This window comes from Chiloscyllium punctatum, chromosome 42, assembly GCF_047496795.1.
Source record: "Chiloscyllium punctatum isolate Juve2018m chromosome 42, sChiPun1.3, whole genome shotgun sequence".
NCBI classification, from domain to species: Eukaryota; Metazoa; Chordata; class Chondrichthyes; order Orectolobiformes; family Hemiscylliidae; genus Chiloscyllium; species Chiloscyllium punctatum.
The window spans coordinates 16,380,696-16,403,651 of record NC_092780.1 but is presented as its reverse complement, the minus strand read 5'-3'; the positions used below and the strand labels follow the sequence as shown (position 1 = coordinate 16,403,651).

General features: G+C 41.1%; 1 protein-coding gene across 1 annotated transcript in view; it reads left to right on the top strand.

Moving 5' to 3' along the window:
• The first annotated feature begins 1,910 nt into the window (after window positions 1–1,910).
• Window positions 1,911–22,956, top strand: part of LOC140465764 (inactive phospholipase C-like protein 2) — a 218,008-nt gene continuing 196,962 nt past the window's right edge. The window contains exon 1 of the mRNA XM_072561496.1: window positions 1,911–2,986. Within this exon, the coding sequence (XP_072417597.1) occupies window positions 2,783–2,986 (204 nt within the window). The 5' untranslated portion in view covers window positions 1,911–2,782. The remainder of the gene's footprint in view (window positions 2,987–22,956) is intronic.

The following is a 22,956-nucleotide window of genomic DNA, read 5'->3' as shown; positions in this document are numbered from 1 at the left end:
TCCTGCAGAATTCCCCATTTCTCTTCTTAATGTGACAGGTGCTATGGTCTTTTGTTTCTTTCAGTGCCAGCTACTCCATAGTACCTCAGCCAAATGGCTAGCATCATATAGAGGATATCACAATTGGGCTTGATCTTGTTCTCAACCCATAATCACATCCACATGTTTTCAGCAAAAGGTCATAATGCAGAGATCGAAAGTTTCTACATGCTCCATAGCCTTGGGGAATTGAGGCCAAAAATAGTATTCTTGTTAACATTTCACAGTTCACTATAAACCTGGGACCTTCCTGTGCGTGTAATTGTTACCATATTGCATGGAGCATTTAGCAATTAATAAATTTGTGAAGTATAACTATTCATTAATACTTGTATTGATATATCCATATTGTAACTTGATAAGAGGGACGTACATTGTTTTTGAATATGTCACTTGTATGGTCTGAATAGTTGTGCCCTAGGTTGAAAATGTTGAAATCAATAATGGAACACTCAATTCTTTTTTTACCCATTCTCAGATTCAGGCACTTCCCAGGCCAGGTGCATTATGGTTATCTGCAAAATAAAATATTGTTGAAGATGCCCCACCTGATCATTTTGTTTCCCAGCATGATGATTTGATGTTTGTTGCATCAATGCTTTACTTCTCTGAGTGAGATTATAGGGGGAGAAATTGAGGAAAGGAATTCTGGTGTTGCCCAGAGTCTTTCACAAAGGACCTTTTGCAGTTTCATTCAGCTGCCATCTTGGGTTTATAGACAGGAAAGCCTACTTGTTAGAGGATGCACCAGGATGTGGCCAATTTCTCCATTTTAGGAGTGACTAGAGAGAGATCTGGGCACTTAGTCCAACTGTGGAATGGGAAATTGGCAGGCAATTTTCTTGCATGTAAGTGGAAAATGCTGGAGACACTCAGCAAGCCAAGCAGCATCTGCATTAGGAGTTTGGGCTGGGGGTCTTTTGGTTACCGCTCTACATTTTACACATTCTCCAGCTGTTCATGTGTGCCTTTTCCGTTGGCATTGTCAAAACGTTTAGGGAACACTGACATAAACAAAGAGGTTAAGCGGTCTGAGAGAGTCCTCCTCGATTGACAAAGCACTTCTCAATGTTAGAGAATGTGAATCTTTTGTTTTTAAGCCGAAACACAGGCAGGTGTGTGGATTATAGTTTGGATGGTTGAATTCCAAACTGGTTGATTTAGTAAATACTTAGAGACATCAGATTGGTTTGAGTTTGGGAAGTGGTAGACGCGAGTGAGGGTGCCACTTATGGGGTGAGCTATTTACAAATTTCTATACTGTCTTAACCATGGTTCAACTGACCTTTAATTCACAAGGTTCTGAACTCAAGTCCCACTCCAGGGCTTCAGTACAAAGCTCAGGGCTAACTCTCCAATGTATAACTGAGGGTGTGTTGCATTGTTGAAGATACCATCTCTCAGATGAGACCATTCCCACTGGCCTGCTCTGGTGGATGTCAAAGATCACATGAAGAACTGTACTTCTTCGTCAATACCAATCATTATCACGTTACAACTTAGATTCATAAGAATTGCATGAATGCTTATGATAGTCTCTGATAGTAACACATTATGGGTAGCAGTAGGAGACATTAAATGCCATTCCAAATACATTTTCCGCAGATGTTACGACTGTTGCAGGAGTATTTCCTTTGAATATGCAATGGACCATCACCAGAACTCCAGTTTTGGATGTGGTATCTGGTATGCTGCGTTTTATCTGGTTCCCTTTATAAAAGGTTGCGACCCCGCTCCCTCTGTAAGGCACACCCAGCGCTTGTCAAATAGCGACAGAGTTCATTGAAAAGAAGCTGCTGCATCTTAATCGGTTCCCATTAAAAGTGGACTTCAGTTGCTAACGCGAAGTAACGCAGTTTTGATTTGAAACTGCGCAATGAACTTGCGAAGAGTTTAAAAGGATTTTGACGCAGCATCATTTTATGACACACACACGCCTGTCAGTTTTGCTTCGCAAATGCTCGTTTGAAAATGGTTTCGAATTGGACTGAAAACCCGAAGCCAATTCTGAAACGTATTCTCGGGTGGAAGGGGACACAATGTATTCCTGTTTCTGCACATCACTGAGCGCTGGGACTTTTGCGGGGGGCTGCACGGTAGTAATGGGTGAAGAATTCATCCAACTTGTCCAGAAACGGCACTGACTTCCTATTTAACAAAAAAAAATACAAAACGGACCAAAAATAGACACAGCTGTCACCGTCCCTGGTGTTGACAGGAGTCTCTTACTGCAAACCATGGTCAGAATCTAATTTTGTCCCTCTCCAACGTGAAGACCCATTGCAAAATTATACATTTTAATGTGATGCTACAAGGAATATGCGCGAGGCACAAAATGCTACTTTTCCAGGAGTCTTTGGAGGAATGTTATAGTTGCGAGACGGAACTTGAGTTCCCAAACCGTGAGGTGGGGGTGTGTGAAGATATATAAACAAATCCCGTTGCTTCATGTCAGGAGGTGATCTGGGAGAGAGGCGTTCTTTGCAACACAACACGTGTTGGAAACGAGGAAGTAACACACAACCAAGGCTGGTGTGGTGACGGATTATATCCGTTAATTTGACAGGAAGTAATTGCACTGGTCTGGGCTGTTTGCAGGAGCCGGTGTTTAGCTCAGGGTCTGAGTGAGTGGCGCCGGGCTTGGGGAGTGTGTGTGTGTGTGTGCTGTGCGTGCTCTGTCTCTGGCCGCGCTAGAGCAGCGGGAGGGTGGGAAGGAGGAGGACACGGGGGGAATGCTTCTCCGATGATGGCGGATGGACAGGGAGACGGTGCTGAAGTCGGGCTGCCCGCTCCGCAGCTTCCCCTGCCCAACTCGTCTGGACACCCCCAAGGAACGCAGCGCGTCTCGAATGGGAACGGGGAAGGTCCGGGGTCCGAGGCAGCGGCCGGCAGCCGTGGAACTGCGGAGGCGAAGCAGTTAGCAACTCCCCGGAGCAGTCTGATCAAGGTAAGGGAAATCCAATTCCAACCCACATTCACTGACTTTGCATCACCTCAGCGGCTGCTGTTATGACTCCACAATTACTTCCTCGGTGTTCACAAATATTTACACCTCCCCCGAAGACGATTGTTTATTTTTTTGCAAGTAATGCTATCCAAATAAACCCTGGGTGGGTGTGCTACGTGAATGGAGAGGTGTATTTGTATCCTCCCAGAATACGGGGACGAGGGGGAATCTGTTTATTCCACGCAAAGTGTGTAGGTTGGGGCGACACCCAGTAACACCGTCCTTGAAAGTGTTGTCTTACAGCGAGCGATGAGCAGATTTGAACATCCCATCAACTACAATGATGGCTTCAAGAGTGCAGGGAGCTTGTTTATCCCTGTCAGTTGTGCGCTCCCGTAGGGAGTGCCGTTATTTTGCTGTGTGACATGTATGTTGAACGAGCATCAGTTTATTCTCGAGAGCAACTCATTTGAACTAAAGAGAGAGAGAAAAAAAATAGTGTCACTCAAAGATGATCCTATTAGTAGCAATTGGATCGAAATTGGTGCTGGTGACAGGGACTCATTGGCCTGACTGGGAATCTAAGGGGTTTAAAACCATCTCTCCTAACGCTCTTTATTCTGAAATGGTGAACAGTTCTTCGCGTTGCATGGAAATACATTGCCCTGACTGTATCTTTCATCCAAGTGTTGTTTCCTGAGTGCTAACCGTGAATTGATTAAACATGTGTTTCAGTTGAAAGGTAAATCCCCAACGCTGGGACCAAACACAAAGGGCCAAGGTATTGGTCAGTGCCATTATTGGTCAATGCGTTGAATGTTCCAGTTGGGAGGTCACATTGTGGCTGTACAGGACATTGAATACTGCGTTCAGTTCTGGCCCCCCTGATCCAGGCAGGGTGTTGTGAAACTTGAAAGGATTTTACAGGGATGTTGTCAGGGTTGGAGGTTTTGATTTATAGAGAGTCTAAATAGGCTGGGGCTGTTTTCCCTGGAGTGTTGGAAGCTGAGTGGTGACCTTCAAGAAGTTTATAAGATCATGAGGGGCATGGATAGGGTTACTGGACAAGATGTTTTCCCTGAGTTGGTGGTCCAAAACTAGAGGGCATAAGTTTAAGGTGAGAGAGGAAAGATATAAAAGGGACCTAAAGGACAACCTTTATATGCAGAGGGTGCCACGTGTGTGGAATGAGCTGCCAGAGGAAGTGGTGGAGGCTGGTACAGTTGCAACATTTAAAAGGCATCTGGATGGGTATGTGAATAGGAAGGGTTTAGAGGGATATGGGCAGGCAGGTAGGACTAAATTAATTTAGGATCTCTGGCCAACATAAACAAGTTAAACATGTACATGTACATGTACATGTCTATGGCTCTGTGACGCTGTATGATATTTTGTCTGCCTGAGGGGTGGTATGAATTTGCAAGTTATGCCAAAGTATGTGACTGCCTGTCAAAGAAAAACTTACTGCAGGATTCATCCCTTCCTCTCACTCTGCTCTTCCAATAATGTAGGTCGAGCCCTTTGATAAGAGCCTTTTCACACTGTAATCATTTAGTACAAATTGTCACATCATTATCAGCAGACTAACTTGCTCCATTAGACATATCTTCTGCATTGCCAAGTTCAATCAGCAGGGTGACGAGCTGGAATGTGAGTTTTGGATTCTGAATTCAAATGCACTGTGTTTCTCCAATCTCACTACGTTTGAGAAAACCATTCGAAGGATTTAACCATGTCATAAATGGCAAGCATTTCTTTTGCAACTGAGTCTTAAATTTGTGTGAATTGTAGGGAATTCCCAGACTCCATATCTTAGGATATGAAGATATGTTCTCTGATGTGGTCAGTTTTTTTCTCTGCTCTGTAATCACAGCCTTGTCTTCCTCCATTCATCTTTCATGCTCTATGGCGATGAGATGGCCATTACTTAAAATTCTTATGCATTTTTTTCTCATGGGGTGGTGAGAATCTTTGCAAAGCAATTGACATCAGCATATTATGCCAGTATAGGTATTTTAAGCAGTTAAACTAGCATATGCTGTTAGTTATAGTAAGTGACCGGAAGCAATTAATTACAGCCGATCTGATTGAAATATGTATGTACCACTTCTGCATTACCTCTAACCTTGAGCATAGACTTCATTTTTACTTGTACACTGAGCCGTTTTCTATAGTGCTTAGTAATTAGTCATAGTCATAGTTATACAACATGGAAACAGACCCTTTGTTCATGCCGATCAGATATCCTAAACCGATGTAGTTCCATTTGCGAACACTTGGCCCATATCCCTCTAAACTCTTCCTATTCATATACATATCCAGATGCCTTTTAAATGTTGTAAAAGTACTAGCCTCCATCACCCTCTGCATGAAAAATTGCCCCTTAAGTCCCTTTGAATTCTTTCCCCTCTCACCTTAAACCTATTCCCTCTAGTTTTGGACACCATTGCCCCAGGAAAAAAGACCTTAGCTATTCACTTTATCCATGCCCGTCATGATTTTATAAACCTGTATAAGATCACCCCCGTCCTCCTCCACTGCAGGGAAGCAAGCCCCAGCCTATTCAACCTCTCCCTATAGCTCAAACCCTCCAACCCTGGCAACATCTATGTATATTTTTTTCTGAACTCTTTCATGTTTCACAACACCTTTCCTATAGTAGGGAGACCAAACTTGAATGCAGCTTTCTAAAAGTGGTCTAACCAATATCTTGGAAAGCCATAACATGGTTTCCCAACTTCAAGACTCAATGAACTGACCAATAAAGGCAAGCGTGCCAAACTCTTTTTTCACCATCCATCAGTTTGACTTTCATGGAAGTATGCACTTGTATTTCGAGATACCTTTGTTCAGTGATACTTCCTAGGATCCTACCATTAACTCTATAATCCTGCTCTGATTTGCCTTATCAAAATGCAATCCCTCACGTTTATCTAAATTGTCCTCCATCTGCTAGTCCTCAGCCCATTGGCCCATCTAATCAAGGTCACGTTGTACTCTGAGATAACCTTCTTCACTTTCCACTACACCAGCAATTTTAGTGTCATCTGCAAACTTACTATCCATGCCTCCTATATTCAGATCCAAATCTGATCCTTGCAGCACACCATTGGCCACAGGCCTCCAGTCCAAAGAGCTACTCTCTACTACCATCCTTTGTTTCTCACCTTCAAGCCAATTTCGTATCCAGCTGGCTGGCTCCCCCTTGATTTCATGTGATCTAACCTTGCTAACCAGTTACCATGTGAAACCTTGTCGAATATCTTGCTGAAGTTCATACAGACAACATCTACTGTTCTGCCTTCATCAATCTTCTTTGTCACTCCTCCAAAAAACTCAATCAACTTAGAGACATGATTTCTGACACACAAAGCCATTTTGACTCTCCCTAATCAGTCATTGCCTTTCCAAGTGTATGTAAAATCTGTCCCTCAAAATTCCCTCCAACAACTTACCCACCACTGATGTCAGCCTCACTGGTCCCTACCCCATTTTTTTAAAATAATGGCACCGCATTAGCTAACCTCCAGTCTTCCTGCACCTCACCTGTGGTAATCAGTGACAGTTATATCTTAGCAAGGGAAAAAGTGAGGACTGCAGATGCTGGAGATCAGAGCTGAAAATCTAAATTCCTGAAGAAGGGCTCATGCCCGAAACGTCAATTCTCCTGCTCCTTGGATGCTGCCTGACCTGCTGCGCCTATCTTAGCAAGGGGCCCAGCAATGTCTTCCTTAGTTGCCCGTAAAGTTCTGAGAAACACTTGATCAGGTCCTGAGAATTTATTCACCTTTGTGCGTTTTGAGACATCCAGCACCTCCTTTTCTGTAATGTGGGCATTTTTCAAGATGTGCTATTTATTTCCCCAAGTTCCCGAGATTCCATATCCTTCTCCAGAACAAATATCACACAAAGTACTTGTTTAGTATCTCATCATCTTCTGTAGTTCCACACATAGATGGCCTCATTGATCTTTAAGGGGCCCTATTCTCTCCCTAGTTACTCTTTTATTTTGTATTTGTAGAATCTCTTTGGGGTCTCCTTAACCCTATTTGACAAAGACATCTTATTTACACTTTTTGCCCTCCTGATTTCCCTCTGAAGTATACTCCTACTTTCGTTATAGTCCTCTAGAGATTCACTTGATCCCAACTGTCTATACTTGACTTATGCCTCCTTTTTCTTGACCGGAGCCTCAATTCTTCTGGTCATCCAGTATTCCCTACACTTACCAGCCTTGCCCTTCACACTAACTGGAACATTCTGCCTCTGAACTCCCATTATATCATTTTTAAAGGCCTCCCATTTTCCACCCGTTGTCCCTTTACCTGCAAATAATCCCTCCCAATTAACTTTTGAAAGTTCTTGCCTAATACTGTCAAAATTGGCCTTACTCCAATTTAGAACTTTTAGATCAGGTCTATTCTTTCCCGGAATTATTTTAAAACTAATGGAATTATGATCACTGGCCCAAATGTGCTCCCCCACTGACACCTCAGTCATTTGCCTAGTTTTATTTCACAACAGAAGGTCAAGTTTTGCTCCTCTAGTGGGTACATCCACATACTGAATAAGAAAATTTTCTTGTACAGATTAACAAGTTCCTCTCCATCCAAGCCTTTAAAACTATGACAGTCCAGTCTAAGTTTAGAAAGTTGAGATCCCCTACCATTACATCCTATTATTCTTACAGATACCTGCTTCTCAATTTCCCGCTGACTATTGGGAAGCCTTTAATACTATCCCAATAAGCCGATCATCCCTTTATTTCTCAGTTCCACCCATATAACTTCACTGGATCTTCTCACAGGTATATCCTCCCTCAGCATATCTGTAATGTTAATCTTAACGAAAAACACCACTCCCTCTCCTCTCTTGCCCCTTTCTATCCTTCCTATAGCATGTCTAGTGCGCTACGTTAATCTGCCAGTCCTCCCCTCCATGAGCGAGGTATCTGTAATAGCTATGTTATCCCAGCCCTGTGTTCCCAACCATGCTGTGAGTTTGTCTGCCTTACCTGTCAGACCGCTTGCATTGAAATAAATGAAGTTTAATTTATTGGCCTTATCTTGTTCTCTGCCATGACTATTTAATTTGCTGCCAGTCTCTGTAAATTTTTCATTGCCAATGAGTGCCACTCTAACCGATCCATGTGTTCGGAAAGGATTTGCATCCAAACACACTTCCTGCAGACATAATTTCCAGGGACATTGATATTTTCCCTAATCTCCTATATCAGGAAGTGCACGTCACTCTACTAGAAGCCATCTCTGCACCTTAAACAATCTACAGACCCAGAATATTTGCAAAAAACAGTCACAATACCCTTTCTCAAAAACTCAGCATTAACACAATCTTACTGCTCAAAACCACTGCTCTATGACAATAATACCTATCTTTTATATTCAAAATTTAATGAAGAGACAGAACTTAGTAAAACATAAAACAACTTGCCCGACTCACTATTAAAGAATTTGCAAAAAAATGCATTGAGATTCGAAGGTTTATAAATCTTAAAATTAAATACTTTGCTGATCAGGCTCTGAAGTCCCTGTTCATTCCCAGCTGCTCTGTGTAGTTCCAATATTTTGCAGTCTGTACAATGCAGAATGCAAGCAAACATTTGATTTTTTTTTTAAACGTGTGGTGTTTTGTTAGTTAAAAGTCTTATCAGAGAAACGTCCACTTGACCTAACAGGTTATATTATTTGATGTTTCTATTGGACAACACACCAAATAGAGAAATGTAATCATGGCAGCTTTTCAGTTAGCACAAGGGCAAACAACTTATTGTGATGAAACTGGTAAAATGAAATTGAAAAAGTGCTGGGAACACATAAGTCAGATGCCATTTGCACAAGAAAGGCAGATTAATTTGGGTGTGTTTCTCAGCAGAAGTGCAACTGAAACATTCACCCATCTCTGTGCCAGCAGCTGTTCAAGTTGTTGGGCATTTCCAACAGTTTCAGTATCTACATGATGACATTTGTAGGGGACTTTTCTTGTAGAGTAACCGTGATGTATCTCTTTATGAATCTCACTTTTCCAAAAGTGGTATATCATGTGACTGTTACTATTTGGATGTCCTGGTTTGACTTCTTGGGAGGTTTTGATTCAGAAAAGTTTCGGGCAGCTTGTAATTCTATACAGATCCCTGTGAGAGACTGACAACTTTTAATAGAATGGAATCCCATTTGCCGACTGAAAGCAAACCATTGAAAGCAATTTTACTGTTTGAAACTTTTATTTTCACAAACTAACTAAATTCCACATGCAACAAACATTAAGAATTTGCTGTTAAATGGGTGTCACAGCAAAATAAAGAAAATTCCCCCTTCCCCAAAGCACGTTGGTCACCACAAGTTTTGTTTGAAAAAAAACAGAAACTTCTGTAGATGAGAATTCCATTTTAACTGTCAAAGGAATATATTTACTAGAGAACACCTATTAATTTCCAAAATTGGACTCATAACATGGCTTATACATAAGTTCCAAGTATTAACTGCTTTCTGTGGAGAAATAAGAACTTTCTCAGAGAAGATGTGAATGGGAGAAGTATAACTGTGAATACAATGGCTATAGAACTTTTACAAAATAGCTTCCTTAATGCTCAGACATGGCTGGAGTGAGTGGCCACTTTGCTTGTGCTGATAATCAATTAGAATACATTCAGTACTTGGAATACTTGTGACTCGTGCTTTTAAAGAGAATGCCTGTATTTGTGTTTTTAAGGAAGACACAACTCTCCTGCAAAGAAACATCTTGCAGTCCTTCACAACACAGTGAATTACTTCAAATTTCAGTGATTATTTTTGGACAGGCCTGTCGTGAACAGGAAGATTCCACAGAAGCAGTATTGTCAATGGGTAGTTAATTTACTTTTGGTGATGTCAGTTGAGGGAGGCATGTTGTCCAGGTCTGGGAAGAGCTTCCTTAAATGCATGTAGCTAGAACTTTCAGACAGGCCTGAAGTAGTGGAATAAGTAGAGGATGTAAGATCTATTTGAAGGACATATCATCAGTGCTGCACTGGAGTGCAACCCAGATCCAACTACTGATGAGCTAATGCTGACCATGGATCATGGAGCATTGTTTTAATGCCCATTCTCCTTACTTGTATGTCTCGCATTACTACTGTCCCAGATTTATGCCAACGTTTTTATCTTTGTCTTTGCAAATTCAACAAAGAATGGCAGTCAATTGGTTAAAAATCTGTTTTGCCTGAGGTAAAGGGCATCAGGCGCTGAGCTGGGTCAATCCCAAAAAGAACATCAGATACATTACTACTTATGAGAGTGTTTCAATTGACTGTTCCTGTGCAGACTACTGCTCGTTGTCTGCCAGCATACAGGCAAAAATGACTAAATAGAGAGCCCATTCTTCAGATATTTCTGTCCCCTCCCTCTCCCTCTGGTCTGCATCTTCCCAGAACAGAGCAGCTGAAATCAGAAATTCAGTCAAGTACAGATTTATCTCATTATCATCACTCAGTGATGCAACGTCAGTGCTTAACATTGTACAGAAACATTTTCTTGTTGTTAGCTTTCCCTACATTATTCTCTATTTATATGAGAGAGAGAGAGAAGGAATTTCAGGATGCACTCCCAATCTTCTGGAAATGACCCATTTCTAGTGCTTGTAAGAAGTCTGGAATTGCTGTCTGCAATTGTGTTCTTCCTGGGAGAAACCTGGGAATAAGACCAGAGAATGAGATTGATCATGAATGTAATTGTGTGGCAAGCCAGATTTCTGACCACTTTAAAATGGCTCTTTGTTCCAAATTACAAATGCGAAAGGTGAAGGAGTTGACATAAATCTGGGATAGTGAGCAAACAAGGCTTGAATTTGAACACTTTAACTCCTCCTCCCACTCCGTCAAGGACATGTAGGCCCTGGGCCTCCTCCACCACCAAACAGTTACCACCCGACGCCTGGAGGAGGAACGCCTCATATTCTGCCTTGGGACCCTGCAACCACATGGGATAAATGTGGATTTCAACAGCTGCTCATTTCCCCTTCCCCCACATTATTCCAGTCCCAAGCCTCCAACTCGACACTGCCCTCTGGACACCGCCATCACTGCCCCCTCTGACCTATCACCTTCTCCCTCACCTTCATCCACCTATTGCTTTCCCAGCTACCTCCCCACAACCTCACCCCCCTCCCATTTATCTCTTCACCCCGACCCACAAGCCTGATTCCAGATGAAGGGCTTATGCCCAAAACATCGATTCTCCTGCTCCTCGGTTGCTGCCTGAAAGCTGTGCTTTTCCAGCACCACACTCTCGAGTCTGATCTCCAGTATCTGCAGTCCTCACTTTCTCCTTGAATTTGAAGTAGGATATATCAGGTTTAAGATACTTCTGTCATGTTTGTGTGCAATGTATTTCACTGTTTGAATAATAAATGAATGACGAGACTGACCACTTCTGGCACTAGCCTATAAATTATGGTCCAGTTACTACCAGGTCTACAGCCTAGAATTGAGCCCTACTTTAATCTGTCTCTGATGGTAGCCATCAGCCTCTGCTCAATAACTCATGGTGTGGCTTGGGTACTCCTTATCTAAGCTAGTCATGCCTTCTCGGGCTTCATCTTGAGTTTAGTTGGGCACCTGTCTCCATTTGTTTAGTTGTGCTTTCTGTGCTATGAAGAACAGAGCACTTTTGCTTCAATGCATTGACCAGGAATGGATGACAATGCCTTTCCTTATGTTAGATCCTTACCCAGCAAAAAACGTTGTTCTCACCCACTGCTGCTTTTGCTTCAGTTCTTCATGTGGTTTGGGGGATCAGACTTTGCGACAACACAATGGTCCAAGTAAGAACTGGAGCAGTGTGTTTAGTGAGAGAGGAGTATGTTTATGCTCCTCCAATTTTAAGGTGAAGGTTAGTCACTGAAAATTGGTAGTAATTGATTTTAAGATATCCAGATTTCTCCTAAATGCACTTTTAAAAAAGATCTTATGTGGGCTGTGGGGCATTGATACAGTCTACAATTGTTGCCCGTCCCTAGCTGCACCTGAATTTAGTGATGTTCTAGGCCATTTCAGAGGGCATTAAGTAGCAACTGCATTGCAGTGGGTATGGATTCACACGTAGGACAGCAGATTTCCTTCTCTCAAGGACATGAGAGTGCCAAATAGATTTTAGTGTTATTGACAATGATTGCACGTCCCATTAGACTATCTGTTCTGGATTTTTATTGAATTCAGCTGTCACCATCTGCTATGGTGGGATGTGATCCAGTGTCACCAGAATGAGCCATTGGATTACCAGTAAAGTGACATTAAGGAGCATGACTGTGTTATAAATGTATAAAGTGTTAGTAAAGATTTATTTATCAGCTGTTGAACTTTAACCCAAATCAAGGTCACTCTGGACTCCCATATTGGGTTCAAGTTTACCAACAGAATCCAAGCAAGTGCATTGCCTTGTTAGCTATTTCCCTGCATTTATAACGTATGTCTGTTACTGATATGGTTAAGGGTAAAGGGAAAATGAATACTGTTCATACAACTAGACTCTTTGTTAAACAGGTATATAATAGCGTAAATTAGAAAGACATGTGACTGCTGGTGCCTGAATGTAACAAGACCAATCCCTTTTATCCAATGGTGTGAAGAGTTACGTACTAAAGTGAACTTAACATACTTTCCAAAAGCCCAGAGCATTTTGTGAAGGAGCACATTCTATTGCAATGAGTTGGGAGGATCCTCTATGAATATTTTGGCAGCTTGTATGTCCTTTTATATCCAAAGCAGCTGTTATTGAAATTCATATTATTCATTTTGAGAATGGTCTGAGAAATATGCTAAAGGCTTGTATAAAATCACAAAGTGCTGAGATTATTCACTATGTCTGGCAGCTACTGTGGAGAGAACTGAAGAAGAGCCATACTTGACTAGAAATGTTCATTCTGCTAGATCGGCTGAGATTCTCCAGCAGTTACTGTCTTTGTTTCAGGTTTCCAGTGCCTGCAGTATTTTGCTTTTATTTATGTGGGATATTTCTTCTCTATGGGGTAGCATGGTGGCTCAGTGGTCAGCACTGCTGCCTCACAGCACCAGGGCCCCAGGTTCGATTCCAGCCTCAGGCGACTGTCTGTGTGGAGTTTGCTATTCTCTCCATGTCTGCATGCGGGTGCTCCGGTTTCCTCCCACAGTCCAAAGGTGTGCAGGCCAGGTAAATTGGCTATGCTAAATTGTCCATAGTGTTAGGTGCATTAGTCAGAGGGGAAATGAGTCTGGGTGGGTTACTCTTTGGAGGGTCGGTGTGGACTGGTTGGGCCAAAGGGCCTGTTTCCACACTGTAGGGAGTCTAACCTAATAGGTTGGGGAAAATGTTCAGAAAACAATTTTTATTGGTGCAATGTGGAAGAGCAAGACACAGAACAATTCAAAAATCCTTCATTGCACATCCTTGAACTGGATTGTTTCGCTCAGTGATTCCATTCTTTCATCAATAATATTAAGGTTAAATATCGTGTGTTCTCCATCAGATACATTGCTATAGATTACTTCATGTATTGAACTATGAAATGAGTGATTGAGTAACTTCAGCTAAAGAAACAGAAAAGCAACATTCTTATTAAGCATTGGTATGTGCAACTGAGACCTGGCTTGGTCAGCATGGTCATTACTCTGCAGGTTCAGACTTCTCCTTTTGGACAGTTGTGATAATCTCACGAATACAGAAATGTTAGTATTTAACTGCTTCAGTTAACAATACATTTCAATTTATTTCTTTTAAGTATGTTTCATCAGACATATTAGATACGAAGAAACAAAGTCTCAACGCTTTATAGTTATAAATGCAAAGAATGTACGGTCATGAATCTTCCTTATCTCATCGCAACAAACATTCAGGACATCGCACATTCATTTGACACTTAATGTCAGCCAAAATAAATTGATTTTCGAAACACAAGCTTTACTTTTGTAGTTTGTGATGCGATCCGAAGTGAAAGGTTATTTTAGTACCTTGAGATCACTTTCACATAATTGTAGTTGCGCACCCAACAGTATTAAGCTAAGACTGTCTTGTACATATCCTGACCATGAATAACAAAGGCTGGCATGAGTTAGAAGTGAACTGCTCTAAATGACCATGATATCAGTCTGGGTACAATGATAAATCTCACAGTTCCATGTTTCGTAGAATCCCCTACAGTGTGGAAGAAGGCCATTCGGCTTATCGAGTCCACACCAACCATCCAAAGAGCATCCCACCCACCTAAACCTATCCCTGCATTTCCCATGGCTAATCCACCTAACTTGCACATCTGTGGATTGTGGGAGAAAACTGGAGCGCCCAGAGGAAAACCACACAGACACAGAATGTGCAAACTCCACACAGACAGTTGCCTGAAGGTGGAATTGAACCTGGGTCCCTGGTGTGGTGAGGCAGCAGTGTTAACCATTGAGGCTTTTAGTATAATGGGGTGGATTATAGAAGTAGGGAATTTTTGTTATAACTTTGGGCTTTGGTGAGCACTGTTTATGGCTTTGGCTTCAGCACTTAATGTATTTGCATTTGAAATAATTCAGTGAAGATGTACTTGACTGATTTCTGGGTTGAAGAAGTTGTCTTATGAGGAAAAGGTAAGCAGGATGGACCTATACACATAGCAGTTTGAAGAATGAGAGGTGATCGTAACATAAGAATATTAAAAAGCAGGAGCTGCAATAGGCATTTCAGCCCCTTGAGCCCTCTCCACCATTTAATACAATTCTGGTTGATCTCATCTTGGCCTCAAGTCCACCTCCCTATCCCCTCCTTGTGACCCTTTAACCCACTATTAATTAAAGATTTACCTATCTCTTCTTTAAATGTATTCAGTCCTGGCATCCAGAGAAGTAATTACTCCTCATTTCTGTTTTAAATATTCCACCCATTAGCCTAAGACTATGATCTCCTGTTGTAGGTTTGCCCAGAGGTGGATTGTTGAAGTGGGTAGATGGGTAGAGCTGAGGGGAATTTTCACTTCATGGGGGAATCTGCAGTTAGCGGTATTATTTCTTTTTAAGAAGAGCATCTATATTTTCTTCTTTGAGGTTCATTAACCTTTGGAATTCTGTTCCAGAGAAAGCTGACGAGTTAGTTTTGATCTACAAGGGAGTCAAGGGTTAACCGGGCTGGTAGATAACTGATTTTAAAACCATAATCTTGATGCATTTATTTATTTATAACACCACAATCACAGCCAAAATCTTCTTAAATAGTTGAGCAAGCTTGAGGAGTTGAATGAACTCTTCGGTTGTTCTGATCTTCTGATCATCGGGCTTTTTGAACAGGTAATGTACTTGGAATTCGTACAAAGTTGTAAACATAAGACATGTTGCTACTGGAATCCGGAGCAGATGAAAGAGGAAGAGCTCTCTCCACAAAGGAATGTATGTCATTTCCTGTAACTAGCTGATCTCCTATGACCAGACTGCAGAGAGTAGAATTTAATGTTAGTGGTGGGGAATCTGGAAATCCCACAGATATCCTGTTTAGTATACAGGTAGGTCTGACAGAATTACATACCTATCAGGCACCTAACTCCAAAGAATCTCCAGCCCATCAGAGGCTAGATGGCTTCCATTTCCTGTCATGCCACTTGAAGCTGGTAGTGCCCCCAGCAGAAGCCAAGAGTTATTGGACAAGCTGCCAGAGTTTCACTTTCCCTGACCTGTCTCTAGTTGAATATGGGATTGCCCTCTTAAGGGCCTCAATTGGCATCCAGCAGGTTAGGCTGTCCATAAACCTTGCCACCTCGGACTTAATCGGGTGCAAGCAAGAAGGCATGGATTCCCTACCCGACTCCTGTTACCCAATTTAATGCTCCCTTGTCTCCTTAACCAGCTGCTAGGGAATGGAGAGGGGAATGGGTGGGTTGGCATTGAATTTCACCCAAAATGTCAAGATCAAATGTAATCTTGGGTGAAGATGATTTGATCACAGCGTTCAGTCATAATTTAAAATAAAGACACACAAGCTGTCTTTTTAAAATTTTCATTTCAAATGCCCATTTGTGCTTTGATTTTAAATTTTAAATTAAACCCTTCAATTTTAGTGCTACAGTATGTTCACTACTGGAAAAGTGTGACAGGTTTACATAGGATATTTCCGATATAAGTGTGGATGTTGAAGTTTTGATGGGAAGTGATGGTGGAAATGCAAGTGTGTGTGTTTAACGTTTTGAATCATGAAATGTCTTCTACATACATAAAAGCTATAATGGCAAAGATATAGCCACATTATAATAATGGCAACATACCATTGCATAATCATCCTGTGTTATCGAATTCAAAAATAAATTTAGAGAAAAATTGACAGACTGATGTTATTTTGGAACAAATGTAATTTTCCCCCTCTGTGATCAATCTTTCTAAAAGGAAAATGTGCTTTTTTGTCTTCTGTTCACTCAGTCTCCTTATTGTTCTGTTTCACTCGAGTTATTACTTTACATCTCATTTAAAATAAATTACTGAAGTGTTATGCTTGACAATGAAAGACTGGAACCTGGCCAATCCTCTATGACACACTGTGTAATTTGATATTCGAGCTGGGCAAGTGTGTATTGCTGAAGGGGACTGCTGATGATTAACCAGCCAACTTGGAAGGATAGACCAATAAGCTATTTAAAATCCTACAGGCTCCTGATCTCGTGTGTCTGATGGGCCTCACTGGATAGGCAGTAGGGAGCTTGCTACTCCTGAAGGGCTACTGAGTGAGTCAAACAGGGTCTGTATTCTATCCTGTAACCATTGCTTGAAAGTATCTTTGGAGAGATGTTGGGTCAAGTCTGAATTGAATTGAATAGCAATGCCCTTCATGCTCAAAAAGCCTGCTAAGAATGGTCAATTGGCTGACTTGGGCAAGAAATCCTTGAAAGTACAACAAGAAGCAAGTCAACCACTACCATCTTAATAACAATAAGAGATAGGCAATATGTGCTCGCCTTCTATAAATGTAAATAAGGTTCCATTGCCTTTAGGAGAAAAGAAAGAAAACGAGAGAATTGACAAAAATGTGAAAAATTTCAACTTTTTTAACAATGTCCCCTCTTGTTGCTAGGGTTGGAGGGTTTGAGTGAGAGGGATAGGCTAAATAGGCTGGGGTTATTTTCTCTGGAGCATCGGAGGCTGAGGAGTGACATTAAAGAAGTTTATAAAATCATGGGAGGCAAAGATAGAGTGAAGAGGCAAGGTCTTTTCCCCGGGGCAGTGGAGTCCAGAACGAGAGGTCATAGGTTTAAGGTGAGAGGGGAAAGATTGAAAAGGGACCTAAGCAGCAAGATTTTCCTGCAGAGGATAGTATAGGTAAGGGATGAACTCCCAGAGAAAGTGGTGGAGGCAAGTACAATTACAACATTTAAAAAAAAACATCTGGATGGGTATATGAATAGGAACAGTTTGGAGGGATATGGGCCAAATACTGGCAAATGGGACTAGATTAATTTAGAATGTCTGGTTAGCATAGATGAGTTTGTCTGAAGGGTCTGTTTCCATGCTGTAAATTTCTGTGACTATGTGAACTCCTCCAATTATTTGTACATAATGGTGTATGTGAAGTAAAATTGATGTGACAGTGATTCATAACATCTTATTGGGTGTCAGTCATTAATCAGCTTTAAATTTCCAGGTTGTCACACAGCCACTATAGTGCGTGGGTAATATGTGGACAGGAATGAAATCGGTAATCAGACTGAGACAAAGTCATTTATCTGCAAAAGTAATTCTATGTCATAAAGCTGTATTTGAGCCTGGCTTCTTTCCGAAAAGAAAGGTTGAGTTCTATTCTTAAGCAAAACTACTTGCATTTGAAATTCTACCACAATACTATGTTTCATAAATAATAAAACCATATAAAGGCAGTTATATTGAATGACATGTTAATGGAAGTAAATTGAGTTCATCTAAGATGTACTCAGGTAAAAGGATTTCCCTCAACAAAGTAAGTAGTGGGTCGAGTACTCTATAGTATAATCTTGTACTGGATCTCTACAGCGGGAGTATTGAATACGAAGCTTATTTTAAAAGTCCAAATGAATCGAACAGTTGCCAATCCTATTGGGCATCATTTCAAGAACAGACCCTTGGAATGAGGGTTTTGTACACAACATGAGGATGAAAGAGAGAAATTGTGCAAACAGATGAGAACTATAAGTGAGCTGAAAGCCTGCGTCTAAATTAACTGCTCAAAGAACTCCAGTACATTGCGAAATGTTAGTTGCCAAAGCACACTGTAAACATAGTGCTGTCTGTGAGCCTCAGACTGCGCTGCTCCATGTCAGGAATGGGAGTGACTTGTGTTTTCCTAAAATGTACTGATCATGCTTAAAAGATTTTGAGTAAAATCGTTTAGAAAAATTGAAATCATTTACTCACCCCCACCTTTTGCCTCTTGCCTTGTGTTAATGCAGAGGGTGGGCTGACCCGTCTCATGCCTATTTTAGTTGGCCATTTGCCACATTAGTCCCTCCTTGTGTACTCTTCAGCTCCACAGGGCCAATTCATGAATATTGTGGTAGAATTTTGTACTGACTAACTGATCTCCCCTGGCTTTGCTCATTGCGGGTGAGGGGATATGCTAATTTTACAGCAACATGGCTGTTACCATCAAAATTCCACGGGAAAATCTTACAGGAAGAAAGTTTGGAGGAATCATGTAATGAGCAAATCTTTATGATATAGATAGTCTGCAACTCATCAAAGACACTCAGAACAGGATACTCAGGTCTGTAGAACTTGTTTTTCATAAGATTATTTTAACAGGTTACTAAGTGATCATGATTTTCTCCATTAAAATTATTGCAGAATTTCTGATAGGATGTTTGTGGTTTACTGTCTGTCAATTCCTGCATGTTATACCCATGCACGCTACACATCCACATGCACTGTACACATCTTAATAGAACAAGAGGTTTCCAATGTAGTCAAAAACCCCATTAGAGCACTTGTAATCATTGAGCTATCTGAGTATTTTCATTTATTTTCCTGATATAAATTGAAGAGTAACTTCTGTTGTTGAAATCCGCTGTTGGTTTAGGCCAGTTGTGGCTCAGATTTTAATCATGGTGTAATGCATTAACCCAGATTTGGGGTTTAGATTTAGCAAGTCTGGATTAAGGATTGACTCGTCAATTCTGACCTCAACACGGGTGTTTTGCTAAATAAGAAGATTTTAAAAAGCAGAAAATTCGAGAAAAACTCTGTAAATCAGTCAATACTTGCATTAAACAGAAATCATTGTTTGAAGTACAATCCTTCTGCACAGTATTGATGAAAAGTGGAATCTAAAACCTTAATCTGTCCACTATCCCCACAATCGCTAACTGACAAGCTAAGGGTTTTCAGCCTTTCCTGTTTTTAGTTCAAATCTCCTGGAAAAGCATTTATTTTAAAAATATGATTTACGTTGTTTGAAGTGCAGCTTCTTTCTAAAGGCTGTGCTCAATATAAAACCATTTGGATTATTTTAAGAGGAGGATGGTTGTGGTTTTGTTTTGTAATGCCACCTTTGCAGGTCCTTGATTGAATGAGAAGGGCACTAAGTGGATTAAACTTGTCAAGAATGGCCAACCTTTCCAGGCCACCTCACGATGAGGGTTAGGGTTCGGGGGTCAGGGTTTGGGTTAAGCCTATCCAAGGGGCACACTTTCTATCCATTTTATGACTAGCACTGGTTTCAGCAGACTGGAGGGTTGCCACACAGTTTCATGTAACCAAAATGGAGTCAAGGCTCTGAAATATGTCAGATTTGCACATTTTGGGACAGACCACTGACCATCTGAATGAAAATCCACTTGAAAGTAGCAGCAAGAGTACCTAATCAGAGAATTGGTGGTAAGTTTGAAAAGAATATAGTGTTGCCATTGCCTCACTACGAGCAAAAAAAAGGGACATTAAGTTTGCACATTCATGTGGTAGGAACAAGACTTTCCTTTAAAATGTCAGCAGGATTGCCATTCAGTTCTGAAGAAGTGTCATATTGGACTTAAAATGTTAACTCTGTTTCTATCTCTATAAGTGCTGCTAGAACTGTTGAGTTTCTTTTACAAAAGAGACTGGTAAACAGGATGAGGGAGAAAGGATTAGATATTGGAATGTATGCAATGAACCTAACAAATAACACAATAAAAGCAAGTTCGAAAGTAGATTTTTGTTTTATTTCAGATCTCCAGCATCTGCATTACTTTGCTTTTGATTAGTTGGATTACTTTCAGTAATTGAAAGCACACTCCTCTTTTTTTTAGATTAGTTACAGTGTGAAAACAGGTCCTTCGGCCCAACATGTCCACACCGACCTGCCGAAGCTCAACCCACCCAGACCCATTCCCCTACACCTAACACTAAAGGCAATTTAGCATGGCCACATCACCTAACCTGCACATCTTTGGACTGTGGGAGGAAACCGGAGCACCCGGAGGAAACCCACGCAGACACGGGGAGAATGTGCAAACTCCACACAGTCAGTCGCCTGAGGTGGGAATTGAACCCGTGTCTCTGGCGCTGTGAGGCAGCAGTGCTAACCACTCACCATGCCGCCCACTGCCACCATGCCCGTACTCTTGGGTCAGAGTAATGCCTCAGTTTATGTTCTCTCAATATTATAAAGTGCCATTTGCTTTTAAACAAATACCTGGTGAATGCTGACTTTTCAAAAAAAAACTAACCTCATGGTTCTGATTCGTTTTGCAAGCTTCCTATTTGTTTCTTTTTAAAAAATATTATTTTGTATATCAATTTTATCAAAAGGGCGAAGAACGGTGGCTCAATGGTTAGCACTGCTGCCTCACAGCACCAGGGACCTGGGTTCGATTCTAGCCTCGGGCGATTGTCAGCGTGGGGTTTGCACATTCTCCCTGTGTTTGTGTGGGTTTCCTCTGAGTTTTCCGGTTACCTCCCATAGTCCAAAGATATACGGCTTAGGTGAACTGGCCATGCTAAATTGCCTGTTGTGTTCGGGGACGTGTAGGTTAGGTGCATTAGTCAGGGGAATGGATCTGGTTGGGTTATTCTTCGGAGGGTCAGTGTGGACTTGTTGGGCCGAAGGGCCTGTTTCCACACTGTAGGGATTCTAATTCTAATCCTAATTCTAACCAGTCAGCAGAAAATAATTAACAACCTAATGGGATAGTGTTGAGAATCAAACCTAAACCTGAATATTTTTTACAGTTGTTGTATGGAGCAATTGAGGTAAATAGTGACACTGCTGAGAGCAAGATAATGCTCAAAGTGGAATGGAACAACCCATGAATGCTATATACACTTTATTACAAGAAAAACTGATAGTTTTAAGACTTGTGATTCTTATCTTGGATAGCAGATGACGTTAATAAATGCCTAAAGCTTTAATTTTGAAGATTGAGGTCACCTGAAACCCTGAGTGAGATTGCACAGCTGTAATTACTTTTGGACTTGCTTTTATTATTTTATTAATGTTATCTGTCTAGCTTCATTGCATGTATTCTAATATCTATTCCTTTCTGCCTCTTCCTGTTTAACCATTATCAGTCTATTTTGTAAACGTGGGTGTGATAGAATCAGTGGAAAGCACCAACACTATAAAATTTACATCCTGGGCAAAGGTTCACATTTCAGTGCCTCGGAATTATATATAGAGGCACTGGGGAAATCTCAGCAACAACAAGCACAGCAATATTATGTACAGGCTAGTTTTATTACTAATTATTTGACTGCCTTAAAGACCAGAAGTGTTGAATGGATGATCCATCCCAGCTTCTTCCCCAGTATTACAGATGTTAATCTTCTGTGATTTCCTTTGCTAAAGGCAATAGCAGTGAAGACTTGTACTCCAGAACTAGCCTCAACCTTAGTCAAGCTGTTCCAGTTCATACAACTCATGTCTACACAACAGTGTGGTATTCCTGTCCACACAAATGCAGGACTTATCCAAGCCAATGAATTACCACTCTGACAGTCTACTATTGATCACTAGTAAAGGGGGCACTAAGAATGCTATCTCAGCAATAATCTTCCTATTGATGGTGTGTTCCACCAGGCTTACTCAGCTCCTGACCTTATTCCAGTCTTCCTTTAAGCTGACATCAATTCCAGATGTGAGGTAGAAGTGACTGCCTTGGCAGTAAGGCAGCATTTAAACAGAGTGGTGTCAAGAACCCCGAGCAAAATTGGACATCATCGGGAAAACTCTGCCATACTTGGCACATAGGAATGTGGTTGTGGCTTTGAGGTTGATCATTTCTGTTGTAGGGCGTCACTGCAGGAGGGAAGCATTCTCAGTCCAACCATCTTCACTGCTTCATCAATGACTTGGCCAGCATTATAATCAGAAATGGGAATTTTCACTAATGATTTTCTAATGTTCAGTCTCACTTACCATTCCCCAGTTACTGAAGCAGTCCATTTCACTATGTAGCAAGACCCCAACCACTGGCACTGAGAAGTGACAAGTAACATTTGTGCAATATAAATGCCAGTCAGTGAGAATTTCTAGCAAGAGAGAATCTGATCATCATCTCTTGGCATTCAATGTCTTTACCATCAAGCTGATGTGTCGCCTTCCCAGAACTTTCTTAATGGAATGCTGAATTTCAACAGTTAACCTAGACTTTATCATGTGTAACTGTTCTAACAATGCAGAGGCTGAGCTCACCAATAATTGTGATAAAATAATTTTAAATGGAGTAACACTTCTCCTGACTCAGACATCCAGTCAGTTTACATGAGAACCTACATTAGCCAATTTAGGGAATTGATTTAGCCTCTAGAAACTAAACCATTATACTGTGTTTTGTACAATATTTAGTCTTAACCCTGTTTGACTATAGCTCACTTGTTTAATGTTAGGAGACTGATCTGCAATAGAAATTATGGAAATGAAATTGAACTATTAAACTGTGCTAAAGAAATTCATGAGTTTGGGTGTGAATTGCTTTCATTTCTCATTTTTCAACAAAGATTTGGAAAAGAAATGAAAATTATTTTGTTTTGCTTCCTT